General features: G+C 44.7%; 1 protein-coding gene, 1 long non-coding RNA gene and 1 pseudogene across 2 annotated transcripts; 2 read left to right on the forward strand and 1 right to left on the reverse strand.

Annotated features, from left to right (window-relative positions):
- Window positions 1-849: 849 nt before the first annotated feature.
- Window positions 850-3,416, forward strand: LOC123127573 (uncharacterized; annotated as a pseudogene).
- Window positions 3,417-5,712: 2,296 nt separating this feature from the next.
- LOC123130641 (uncharacterized) lies at window positions 5,713-7,394 on the forward strand. Its single transcript, XR_006463944.1, has 3 exons — window positions 5,713-5,834; window positions 6,013-6,105; window positions 6,891-7,394. It is a non-coding gene; the product is annotated as an uncharacterized lncRNA (long non-coding RNA).
- A 1,444-nt stretch (window positions 7,395-8,838) lies between these two features.
- On the reverse strand, window positions 8,839-11,915 carry LOC123127574 (pentatricopeptide repeat-containing protein At4g14850). Its single transcript, XM_044547322.1, has one exon. The coding sequence runs from the start codon at window positions 11,814-11,816 to the stop codon at window positions 9,183-9,185; it is 2,634 nt and encodes an 877-aa protein (XP_044403257.1). The 5' UTR covers window positions 11,817-11,915; the 3' UTR covers window positions 8,839-9,182.
- Window positions 11,916-12,279: the final 364 nt, after the last annotated feature.

The raw sequence follows: 12,279 nt of genomic DNA on the forward strand, positions 1-12,279 counted from the left end.
CATAGATCGTGCATAAGTACGTACCTAGCCATTTGAGAAATCATGCTAGCATCTCGTCTAGTATTCGTGCAACATGAGCTTTTTCTGTGGTAACATATTTTGTGCTCATTCCTTGGTTGAACGAATCTCATTTTATCTTCCTCGTGTAAGTTCCAAGTGATATCATATGTTTTAATCTATTTGCTTTGCATGTAATTTGTGAATATTTTCAACATTATCAATATCTTTAATTTTGTGCCACTCATCTTAACCAAGCTCCTCGATAAGCATTACTTGTGTAGGTGTGAAATTGACAAGATCCGGCACCAATTCTAGTACTCCCATAATACCATATTGATTGATCATTGATCCATCAAGAGTATTGATTGTATTGCTTAAGCCTCGTGGGCATATATATAGGAGTACATAACCCTCTTGGAGTACAAAATAAAACATAACAAATCATAGTCTATCCTTCCAAACATACACGTTTAACTTTTCCAAATATATATTTCTTTTTAAAAAACAAAATCATGTTTTTGAATATGTGTTAAACAGTTTTCAAATACATGTTGAAAACATTTTTTCAATGACACAAAACATTTTCTAAACTATGCGAACAATTTTTACACTTTTTTAAAATGTCACAAACGTATATTTGAAATGTGTGAACGTGTTTTAAAGCATAACATATAATTTTTGAATTGTATGATTTAAAATAAATTACACCAACATTTTTTACATTGTATAACATTTTTCAGAAATGTCATGTACTACATTTTTTATTGAAATGCATAAACATTTTTTCAAAGTCACAAACACGACATTTTTCTGATGCCGTGTACTGGACCCTAACGTCGTCACCGGCCCATCTACGTCGAGAGATTGCGCAGTGCTTGTTGACTTGGGTGCCTGGTCCGCACTCCGCTAGCGGATCGATCCGACCACGAATTGATTCCCCTCCCTGGTCGCCTATCCGCTCGACGGATCACGCCGGCTGGCCGCCCGGCCGCGCGCCGCCGCGAGACCCTGCCGGTGGGCAGGTTGACTCCGATGAGCCCTCCTCCGCCGTCGCGTCGGACTCCCACTTACATCCTCCTCCTCCTCCTGCTCTTCTTCTCGCTAACCGCGTCGGCTGGTACGAGCAATCGCGCGCGCGCGCGTTCTCGTGATCCCATACGCTTATTCTTCTTTGCTTTGGTGTATTATATGTTGCTGTTATCGATGATATACGTGAGCTTTTTAGTTATGTCGCTGAGTGATTCTTGAATCTTGATGGGTTTTAGTGGATCCTTGATGTGTTCTGCGCTTAGTCGCTGGAATTGTCGTGTAGGTTGTTAGTCTCTCCGGATTTATAGGTTTAATTAAGTTTGCAGGTTAAATCTTTATATTGCTGGAAGGTGATTCATAAATGACCGTGATCTATGTGCATTTTAGGGCCCAATTCCCATCCATGACAAGCGATTGTATGAATTATCAGTTCGTACAGCAAAGGATAGGAAGATGTTATATAAGTTTATATTTTATGGTTAGAAGCATCGTTGTCCTATCCTATGCTTTACTAACGTCGGTTCTTGGCATTTCTGCCGATCACAAGACAGATGAACAAAGTACTTTCTGTGAAATCAATAGCTTTGAGTTTCTTCCTTGTATATGAGCCTTGTGGTTTTACATTGAATGGGTGCTTCTTGGTAAGATAGAGTAGGAGGTTCGTGTTATCTTGGTTGAATGAGGAAATGGGCATGAACCGTTGTGATTTGCACCATGGGCAAACATTGCAAAATTATCTGATGTGCAACTAATGTTGTTTAATTTCTTGCTCCACAGCACAACCAAAAGGGGTATGTGTTTCACCTGGTGGACGGTTCCCTGCTTTCTCATTTGAAGGCAAGCCTCCTGGAAAAGCAGCAAAGGGGCGCAGAGACCTAGCACTATGTAGGATATTCCGCCAGAACACATGTTGTGACGTGACTCAGACATTTCCTGCCCTGCTTTCAGTGCGAAAGCTCTCGTCAACTGGTGAAGGTAGTGGAGAATGCCTTCATTTGTGGGAGTTGCTCGAGTGCTCAGTTTGTGATCCACGAGTTGGTGTCAGGCCTGGACCTCCTGTTATATGTGCATCATTCTGTGACATGGTTTTCGAAGCTTGCTCGGAGGCATACTTCTCCATTGATATGAAAACACAGGTAAACACCCATTGCTGGTGTTTTGTGAGCGTGAGTTATGTCTCGACTGAAACTATCTGGATGTCAAAGCATTACTGTTGTGCAAGTACACGTGCAGTTACCAGATTGAGCTTGATATTTTTCGTAGTCAGATCATAGCTTAGGCAATAATGTCTAATCTATGTCCATTCAGTACATTCTCCCTCCGTTCTATGGAACGGAGGGAGTAGCTATTAATACCGCAGAAATTAGTTTTTCTTGTGTTTGTTGAAATCTGTTGTAGCTAACAAATCTTTTTGTCGGTATGATTTCACAGTTTGATTACTGATATGCTCTCTTACGGTTATCCCAGGCCTTATCTCCTTGTGGTTTAGGTGACATCCTTTGTGGCAAAGCACATAAGTGGGTTTCTAACGGCACAGAGCTATGTCGCCTTGCTGGTTTCTCTGTGCAAGTTTCTGATGCCGGTCTTAGTGAAGTTGACGAAACCTTCTGCTATGGCGGGAAAGCAAGTTTGGATTCCATATCCCATACATGGACGTCTTCAAAAGATCGTCCAGTATTACATGGTATGGCCTCTTGGCATCTTGAAGATTTTCAGATATGGGCAAAAGAAATGCCTGTCGGTGAAAGAATTTCGTGGGCAGTCGGAGGAATGGTTCTTACAGCAGGCCTTATTTTTATCAGGTATTTTGATATTTCCTTCTCTCTCTAAATATTCTAGATTCTTTGGCCAGAAATATATTTTGAAGCGTTTTTTTTAATATAGCATACCTCTATAAGTGATATGTGGAGTGAAAATTAGATTTATTTGTGCAGTCTTGCATTTTCCTGTCATGGATTGCTAGATTGGTGCTGGGGTTAAACCGGTTCCTGGTTGACATACCACCTTCTCTATGAACCTAAACTTTTCTTCATCTGTGATGTGCAGCAAAAGAGAGGGCTACAGCCGTCGTCGTAAGCAAGCTTCTGTCGCTCAAACTGTAAGAAAAAAATGGAATCGGGAGCTAACCTGCAGCAACTGAAGCGATGCTAGGAAGACATAGGCACCTGTAGCATTACTAATAGATGATTTCTTGGATTTGTATTTTTGCCGCTCTGTGGTTATATTCTGATCAACTATGAAAGATTGGTTGTTAGACTGTGTCCTCCCTATCCTGGTGCTTTGGTACAACCACCTTTTCTCAATGTTGTGTGAAAGAAAAGCTGAAGAGGTCTTTGAATTGTTGTCGAGATTCTTTCTTAATGCAGTTTTTTACTTTGGCTCGAGTATCTGTATATACTGTCAGAGTATTCGGAAATGAATTCCGCAGAGGTTATTCCTCAAGCGTCTTTACTGACGCTTAACTATTTTGTGCAAAGTCTGTCCATCTATTATAAGCATAATGTTGACCGTACATTATATAGTCAGTTATTTGTTCCAAATGGACCCTAAATAATTTTTAAGAAACATGATACCTAGTACCAGAGTTGTACACCATGAAGAGTTGCTCATACAGTGTGTATGTGTTCATCAATGAGACAATGACACAATGACAATGCGCAAGGTTTTTTCTCATTAAAGAACTAATCCTTCAACAAACACAAAATGGTACTCCCTCCGGCCACAAATATAAGATGTTTTGGATATTTCAAGATGAACTACATGCAAACTAAAATGAGCGAACAAAGACACAAAAACATATCTTTCCCTATCTCCAACCATAAATTGACACATCCATCCGTAATCATGATTCCGTAAAGTTTGTTCGTTGGTGTAGCAACTCTAATAAAAAGAACACACTTCATTATTTTCCTCCATACGCCAAACCAACTAGCACGTAAATAATTTTCACAATTTAATAAAAATTATCATGTAGAAATAAAACATGTACAACCCCAAGAACATAAGCGGCGCGGCAAAGCACGCACTGCCCTTCTAGTTATTGGTTATTTTACGATGCCAAACAAAAAAATGTTGCAGCCATTTGACAAATGAAAAACAACTGTGGAAATTCCTATTTCCTAGCAACTAATGAAATGAACAGACTGTCGCAACTCACATCTTTATACAAAGAGTAAAGAATATAGCTTTGTGGTGTGTTCCCACGCAAGATATACTACTCCCTCCGTTCACAAATATAAGATGTTCTAACCTTTTTTGAACCAGACGTATATAGAGTGGCCCAACGGTGAGAACAGGGAGGTGATTGATGGGAGAGTGTTTGGTATGACCAATCTGTAGTGAATCGTACATGAGTGTATCATTTTCTTTTTTTTATTGTGATGTTTGGGTGGTTTTTTTTTACCATGTGATTGGAAGGTGTCTTTTAACTAATACAAATACATAAATACATGAGAGTTTACCTTCGTTGTTGGCCGCGTGTGTTATATCTACTACTACTATAAAAGAAAGAAAGGGGCAGATCCAAACAATCACACCCATTCATCATCAAAATCTAATGGCCCTTAATCATTCTGTGTTTAACGCTACCAACCACGCAACAAGCCACGATCGATCGCTAATCGCCTCGCACTCGCCCCGCAGTCAAAAAGAAGAAGAAGAGAACCGCCCCCGCACGACCTCCTCCTCTGCAGACCGCCGCCCCCCGCACGACCTCCTCACCGCTGCCTCCGCCAGAGCCGCCCCGTCCCGCTAGAGCCGCCTCGCCGTCGCCGGGAGCCTCCCCGCCGCGGGTCGCCGCCTCCGCCCCCGTCCCGCCAGAGCCGCCCCGCCGTCGCCGGGAGCCTTCCCGCCGCGGGTCGCCGCCTCCGCCCCCGTCCCGCCAGAGCCGCCCCGCCGTCGCCGGGAGCCTCCCCGCCGCGGGTCGCCGCCTCCTCCCCCTTCTTCGCCCATCCGTCGTCACCCTCGGCGTCGATGAGGGGCTGTGTGCCTTTTGGTCTCGGATCTGGGCATCTGGGTCCTGCGAGTTGGGGTTCCGTTGATCTCCGCTGTACTCTTTGTTGATGTCGAGCCGGGCCTGTTTCTCTGGCCTTGGGCGTCCGCCACTTCGGTCTTCGACGGTGGCGACGGTGTCGGCTGCTCTTTTGGTCCTTTCATGGCTTGGTGCGTGGAGGGGAGTTGGATCCAGCTTCGTTCTTCACCGGACTCCTGGTTGGTGCTCTAACCCTTGCTCTCCGGTACTCCGGTCTCCGGCGACGTTCACCTACAACATCGTCTCCGGCTGGAACAGAGATGGCAACCTCTCCCCGACCTCCCTCTCCACCAGCAGCCCCTTGTACCTGAGCATTACCAACCCCCTGTATGGACATCGCCCTACCTCCATATAAGTTCCCTGAACTTCATATGCCTCCCAAGGCTAGGGATATTCCTCAGCTTGCGACCCTATTTTTTTCTCTTAAAGAGAGATTTTGCTACCCATTCTTGTGACAGTAGGAGCAGTCTCTATTGTGTTTCTCACTAATTGCGTCAATTTGTTTCTTTATTGCATCGTATTGTTAGCTTTGTTCTGACAGTAGGAGTACGCATTAATTTGATTCTTATAATGCTGGTCTTGTTAGGTTTCAAAGTTGTCTGCTTATACGTTTTTCACAACAAATACTCGTGGAGCTGATATATGGTAGTAATCTTTGTGTTCATAATATTGTAGCCTGCCGCATGGATTGAGCTCGAGCCTGACTCCAGCGAGCTTTCTTTAGTTGGTTGTGCTATAGCTTTGGATTTGGTTTCAGATTTTCAACTTGACATATGTATGTAGCCCTCCCCATTTCCTTATTCTCTGATACTTTGGGTCATTTAGAACTTCTGATAGGTTAATTTATTTGCAGTACAATGTCGATAATGCTCTATGACTAGCAGAAAAACTCTTTTAATGTGCATAGTGCACCTTCTCTTTGAATCTAATATATCTTTTATTTTCTTGCATAGTTTTGCCGCCAACCCTGTTAACGCCGTCGCCATCCTCCGTAACACCCATACAACAACACGCACAATAACCTAAGTCCCCGCCTTATCCGCCAGGTATATGTGCATTCCCCCCTCTCTCTATTTATCTTTCACTAAGGTATATGTGCACCCAACGTCCAACAACCTGCACTGTGTCTGAAATAGAAGCTAACAAAAAAGATTAAGCTATCTGTAAGGTTTTGAAATATCTGCCAAAAGAACTCCAAGATCTAATTCAAACACCATTCTTTATTGAGTTAACTATAAGTTCAAGAAAAAAAACTTCTACGCCCAGATTTTCTAAAACAGAGGATGTATTTCTAAAGGAAGGTGAAGATTTTCAACAAGATAAAAAAAGAGTTTTCCTTTTTATTTTAATTTGCATACAGAACAGTGCACAATATGTTTACCACTACATGTATTGCGTGAAGGAAACTAGGTTATTCTAATAAGGGTGGCCATGCTATTTAACTCTTGAACAATTTCATTTGTTGTCCACTATAGAAATAAATACTTTACCGATTTAGTCACATTTGCAGAGCTTATGTTGATACAGTTAACAAATTTTGATAGATAGGTTGATTGCCAAAACAGGACTTAACTAGGGATATACATCAATGATGTTCATTACGGAGTTGTTGTATATCTTGACCAGTGTGTCGTTATTGGAAGAAAACTTCCTAGGTGACATTCACAAGATAAATGGTTTTAATGCTACACAACACGCCCCTCCCTGCACATTGAATTGCCAAGTTGAGCAAACTCTGTTTTTTTTGCTTGTTACTGCATATTGCTTGTTACGACCACTGTACAAAATTGCATCTAAAAATGAGAATGAGACCTACTTTTCCATTTTTCAGAGATGAGAGATCCACTTTCGTTTGGAAACGAGAAAAGAGGACAGAGATAATCAAAACAAAGGAATGTAACCCTCGACTTATTACATTTTTTTTCAAGAACTAACACTGTTGCTGGAACGCACAAAACCTGTACCTTTTTAGTAGAACATCCATTATTATTCTCAGCATCTCACCTGCAGCAGTACATACAAATAAATTCCTAGCAGCAGGCAAAAAATTATATGAAGCCCCTTAAAATCTGACAAAATGGGTTCCTGATGTGGTTCAGGAAACCTGCTCTCTGCTCTCTCCATATGAAGATTATCCCTATCCTAGCAAGCTGAGATGTGAGTTGGAGACATCCAGATTATCGAAGTTAATGTTGATGTGGCGTTCTGAGGTGCTAATGCTCGTGTGACCACGGGAGTAATTGCAAGATATACTGGAGGTAAGTTCATGCTAGCCGCTGCTTAGAGGTATGAGTATTCTACTCTCTGTGTTTGCTGAAATACTTGCTCTCGAAGATGGGGTACAGCTTGCAAAGGGGGAAAAATGGCCCGATGTTGCCTTCAAATCTGATTGTCAAGCACGGGTAGAGATGTGGAACTCAAGAAAACAAAACAGATAAGAGATTATGGGCCTCCTGTGTGAAATTGAGGAGCTGGGCCCAGATTTTTGTTCAGTACTGTCTTTTATTTGCAGAGAGGCTAATTTCTATGCACCACTCTCTGCAAAGCTGCCCTTGCAAGTTACTGACCCGAGGCTGTGCGTAATGCCGCTCCGGACGATCTTGCCTTTTTTTTCAAACTGAGTAATCTTGAGCGATATAGGTGAGCTCCTTTGACTGTAAAAAAAAGGAACTCCCTAAAATCTGTTGGTGTTAAGATTTTACTTCAGAACACTGGTTCAATGCCATTGATATTTTTATCTAGGATATATCTTTTTCATTTTAGTAGTCATCAAGCTGAGTTCTGAGTATTCGCAACATGTAATCAAGTCCTGGAAATTTCATGCCATTTCCAGATTTATATAAACATTTGGTTAGTAATCTCATATCGATGGATCAAACTTTTATCTCTTGAACTTTTCTCATATTTTAGTTATCAATTGCTTACACCATGATATTAATATCTTTTTCTAAGATTAGGTATCAATTGCTCACACCATGATATTAAGACCAAAAGATTACATCTCCATGTACTAAACACAGTGCAAGGCTACTCTCCAATCGCAACTCGATTTTTTTATCTTTTACAACTTATTAAGCACTGGGTATTAAACAATATATTATTGTCTCCATGCAACAACATCATCAGATGTAGTCTCTCTTCTAAGAAACAACTTCAGTGAACTCAAGACATTGTGCATCCATTTAATTCATATATTTTAAAACTCCTTTTATTTTATTTTATACTTATGTGATTTCAGTTTCCAACGATTAAGACGTGCGTTGCACGTGCAAACTTACTAGTTGATGCTAAACATGTCATAGGCGGTACTTTCTTTTTGTCAACAAAGGCACACACCACCCAGACACTTATCAAGGGACCCATTTATCGAGAGATCCCACCACGAAGCCCAGGTCAACGACCCAATTAATCTAAATTGAAGACTCAGTTGAATGAGGCTGGTCACAATGGGGAGGAACTTAGGAGTAACATCACACACTCCAATACAACTTTGCTTATGTGGCACATATTTAATGAAGAGAGAGGTGCTTGTGGTAACTAGCTAAGTTACCGGAACATCACACACTCCAAGAAACAATGAGTCTATAACCTAATAAATACATCGTTGCATGACACTACATAGATGTTCCTACCCACTATGAAGATAGTAACATAGTCTAGGGAAGTGTGTAAGTTACTAGCTTATGTTCTTGCCCATTGTGACCAGCCTGAGGAGACTTTAAAATTTGGGAGCTTAATAAAGTTAATAAAGTTAGAGAATTCATTGCCACAACCAAGGATTGACCAAGTCAAAATCAAGGCATTAGAACTGTATACCCCAATCGAACAGGAGAGCTCCAAAATTACGGAGCATAGTGTATTAAAAATGAATGAGAGAAATCCTTGTGAAATTGTTGACCTGGTTAAAATCGGGTGATCCAATCCCAATTAGAGACCTCAATTGAATGTGGACTATTTAAAACTAAGGAGCATAGTGTTATAGAGTATATATGGCTGTGTGCGTATGCAGAGGCCAAGGGTCATTCCCTCTTTCTGAAATAGAAAAACCTTCGTGAAGCCATGTATCTGCTCTATCCATCAGCCCTTGACAAGCTATTAAAAAAACTCATATGCGCAACCGTTTTTACCAGTAATCACCGCAAGAACATGCCCCATCACTGAAATGATGGAACCTGTTGATGTCTCTGATGATAATCTCCCTTGAAACGATCTTTGAAACGATCTTGAATGCGACGTGGCAATCTCTGCATATGCGCAGGTTTTTCTTGACCCTAATGGGCGCTCCAGGTGGGGTGCTGATCAACGCAAATGCGACGGCCAGCCTCTCACTGTGATGAGAAAGAAGCAACTCCTTTTCGCTCTTGTCTACATCATGGAGATCAACCTCTAGATTCGGAACATAACCAGCTTTGCTCATCAGATCTCCCAGTTCTTCTAGCTTTGCGTATATGTCCCTTGCCCTTGGGTGGCTCTTGTCACCCACAATGAAAGTATGCACCCTGTCCTTTAATTCAACCCAGCTCATGGCAGGCTCCTTCTTGACCTTACTCTCTTTCATCAATTTTCTCACCTTAGCCACCTCGTCCCACATGCCTGCAGATGCATACGTGTTTGCGAGCAACACATGTGTGCCCGACTTCTCTGGCTCCAGGATGAAGAGCTTTTCAGCTGCCAGCTTTCCCAGTTCTGGATCTCGGTGTACTCTTGAGGCTGCAAGTAGTGCCCCCCAAACTGCGGCACTGGCTTGAAACGGCATGCTGTTGACAAGCTCCATTGCATCATCTAGTTTACCGGCACGCCCAAGAAGATCAATCATGCACGAGTAGTGCTCCTCCGTCCTGTCAATTCCAAACATCTCCTTCATTGAACTGAAGTACCGCTTGGCCTCATCAACAAGCCCTGCATGGTTACAAGCACAGAGAACACTAGTCAGAGTGATGTGGTTTGGAGCAATGCGCTCATCAACCATCCTGCGGAACACATCTAATGCTCTCTTCCCATGCCCATGTTGTGCTAGCCCTCCGATCATTGCAGACCATGAGACAACTCCCTTCTCTGGTAGTCCAGAGAAGGCCAGATCTGCATCCTCTATGCTCCCGCACTTTGCGTATGTGTACACAAGGGCATTCCCTGCAAACACATCTGTCATGAATTTCCTCTTGATCAGGTGAGCATGCACTTGCTTCCCTTGCTCATATGCTGACAAGCTAGCACAAGCATTCAGGAGGCTACTTAGCACAAAGGGATCTGGCTCGAGACCCTTCCTTAGCATCTCCATGAACAACTTTATTGCATCCTCACCATGGTCACACTGTGAGAGTGCTGTGATCATTGATGTAAAAGCTATGATGTTATCAGAACTGTGTTCTTCAAACACTCTATTTGCATAATGGAGGCAATTGCACTTCCAATATGAATCAATAAGACCATTGACGACATGAGAATCAGAAAGGAACCCTATCTTCTCTGCAACAGCATGAACCTGCGTTATGTCACTGATTGCCTCCAAGCTTGCTGTTGACTTGAGAACAGCAGCCAGGGTCGTCCTATTGATGTCAAAACCTTCCTTCCTCATCCTGCAAAAGAGAGACAGTGCCTCGCCATGGCATCCTCCATGAGAGCAACCTGAGATCAGTGCATTCCACAAAACCAAATCCTTTCGAGGGATCCAGTCGAACACCTTCCTCGCATCATCCAAAAGATCATACTTTGCATACATATCCACAAGACCAACACCGATATAGTCATCTGAATCTGCACAGGATTTGATCATGAACCCGTGAATTTGCCGGCCCAGAGTGAATGCACCAGCACCAGGGCAGGCCTTCAGGATGCTGGACAACGTGAACACGTTAGGCACCAGACCTGAAGACTTCATCTGCAGCAACAGCTCCAGTGCATGCTGATCATGTCCATGAAGCACGCACCCAGAAATGAAAGCATTCCACGAGACGACATCCGTCTTGGGTACCTTTCCGAAAACAGCTGCTGCCATATGAATGTCCCCCAGCTTCGAATACATGTCAACCAACGCATTGGCAGTGAAGACGTCCTTGTCATACCCCGTCCTTACCACCATGGCGTGCACCTTCCTGCCGGCTTCCAGATCCCTAGAGCCAGTGCAGGCATTCACGACACAGGAGAACCCAAACTCGTTCGGCCGTACCCCGCCCCACACCATCTCGCCAAACAGCTCGACGGCATCGCTGCATCGGTCATTCTTGACGAAAGCCGACATCAGGCCGTTCCAAGACACGGCGTTCCGGTCGCGGGCGGCCTCGTCGAACACCCTCCTCGCCTCGTCCACAAAGCCAAACCCACCGTACATGGCGACGAGCGCGTTGGCGACGAAGATGTCCCCGCTGAGCCCCGTGGAGACCGCGACCGCATGCACCTGCACGCCGAGCCCGGCGTCCGGCGCGCACTTGAGCACGATGGGGAGCGCGAACTCGTTGCAGCGGACGCCTCGCGCGCGCATGGCCCGGAACGCCGCGAGCGCGTCCCGGGGCAGCCCATTGTTGGAGTAGGCGGTGACGAGCGAGGACCAGGAGACGTGGCACGGGTCCGGGGTTTCGTCGAACACCCTGCGGGCGCTGCCGGGGAGGCGGCACTTGGAGTAGAAGGAGAGGAGGTGGTTGCGGAAGGCGCCGAGGAGGCCGGACTTGAGGAGGTGGGCGTGGATGTGGGCTCCCAGGAGCAGAGACTGCGAGGCGGCGTAGCGGGCGAGGAGCGGGCTGATGCTCTCCGGGCTTCTCATCGGAAGGGCATTCTGTTCTAACAAAGGGCGCCGCCGCAACGGGAAGGTCGAGGCACGGAGGGGGAACTGTTGGTCTGTTGGGTCATCCGGACTGAAAAGTTGACCCAATAAGATGATCCCAATGGACAAAGCATTTGCTTGTTGTCAGCTTGCTGTCAGTCCCGACCTCAACTGAGTCTAAATCTAAGCCACAAATGGGTCTACGACGAACAAAAATGGACGCTCATGTCGCCTGCTCGTGCCCTCACGTGTCTGGCCTGGTCCCACGTATCAGCAACCTGCACTAGCAGTTCGGCCTCTGCCTCCACAACCGACGTGACGAGGCCGCCGGTGCAGGCCGCCGCCGCACTCACCGGCAAGGGCCGTCGCCTCTCGTTTTGATCTTGGCGGGGAGCAGCGGCGAGATCTCCGGCGGCAGCCTAGAGGAGCTCGGCAGCGGCGCACCTCCTTTCTGCTAGTGCGG

This window comes from Triticum aestivum, chromosome 6A, assembly GCF_018294505.1.
Source record: "Triticum aestivum cultivar Chinese Spring chromosome 6A, IWGSC CS RefSeq v2.1, whole genome shotgun sequence".
NCBI classification, from domain to species: Eukaryota; Viridiplantae; Streptophyta; class Magnoliopsida; order Poales; family Poaceae; genus Triticum; species Triticum aestivum.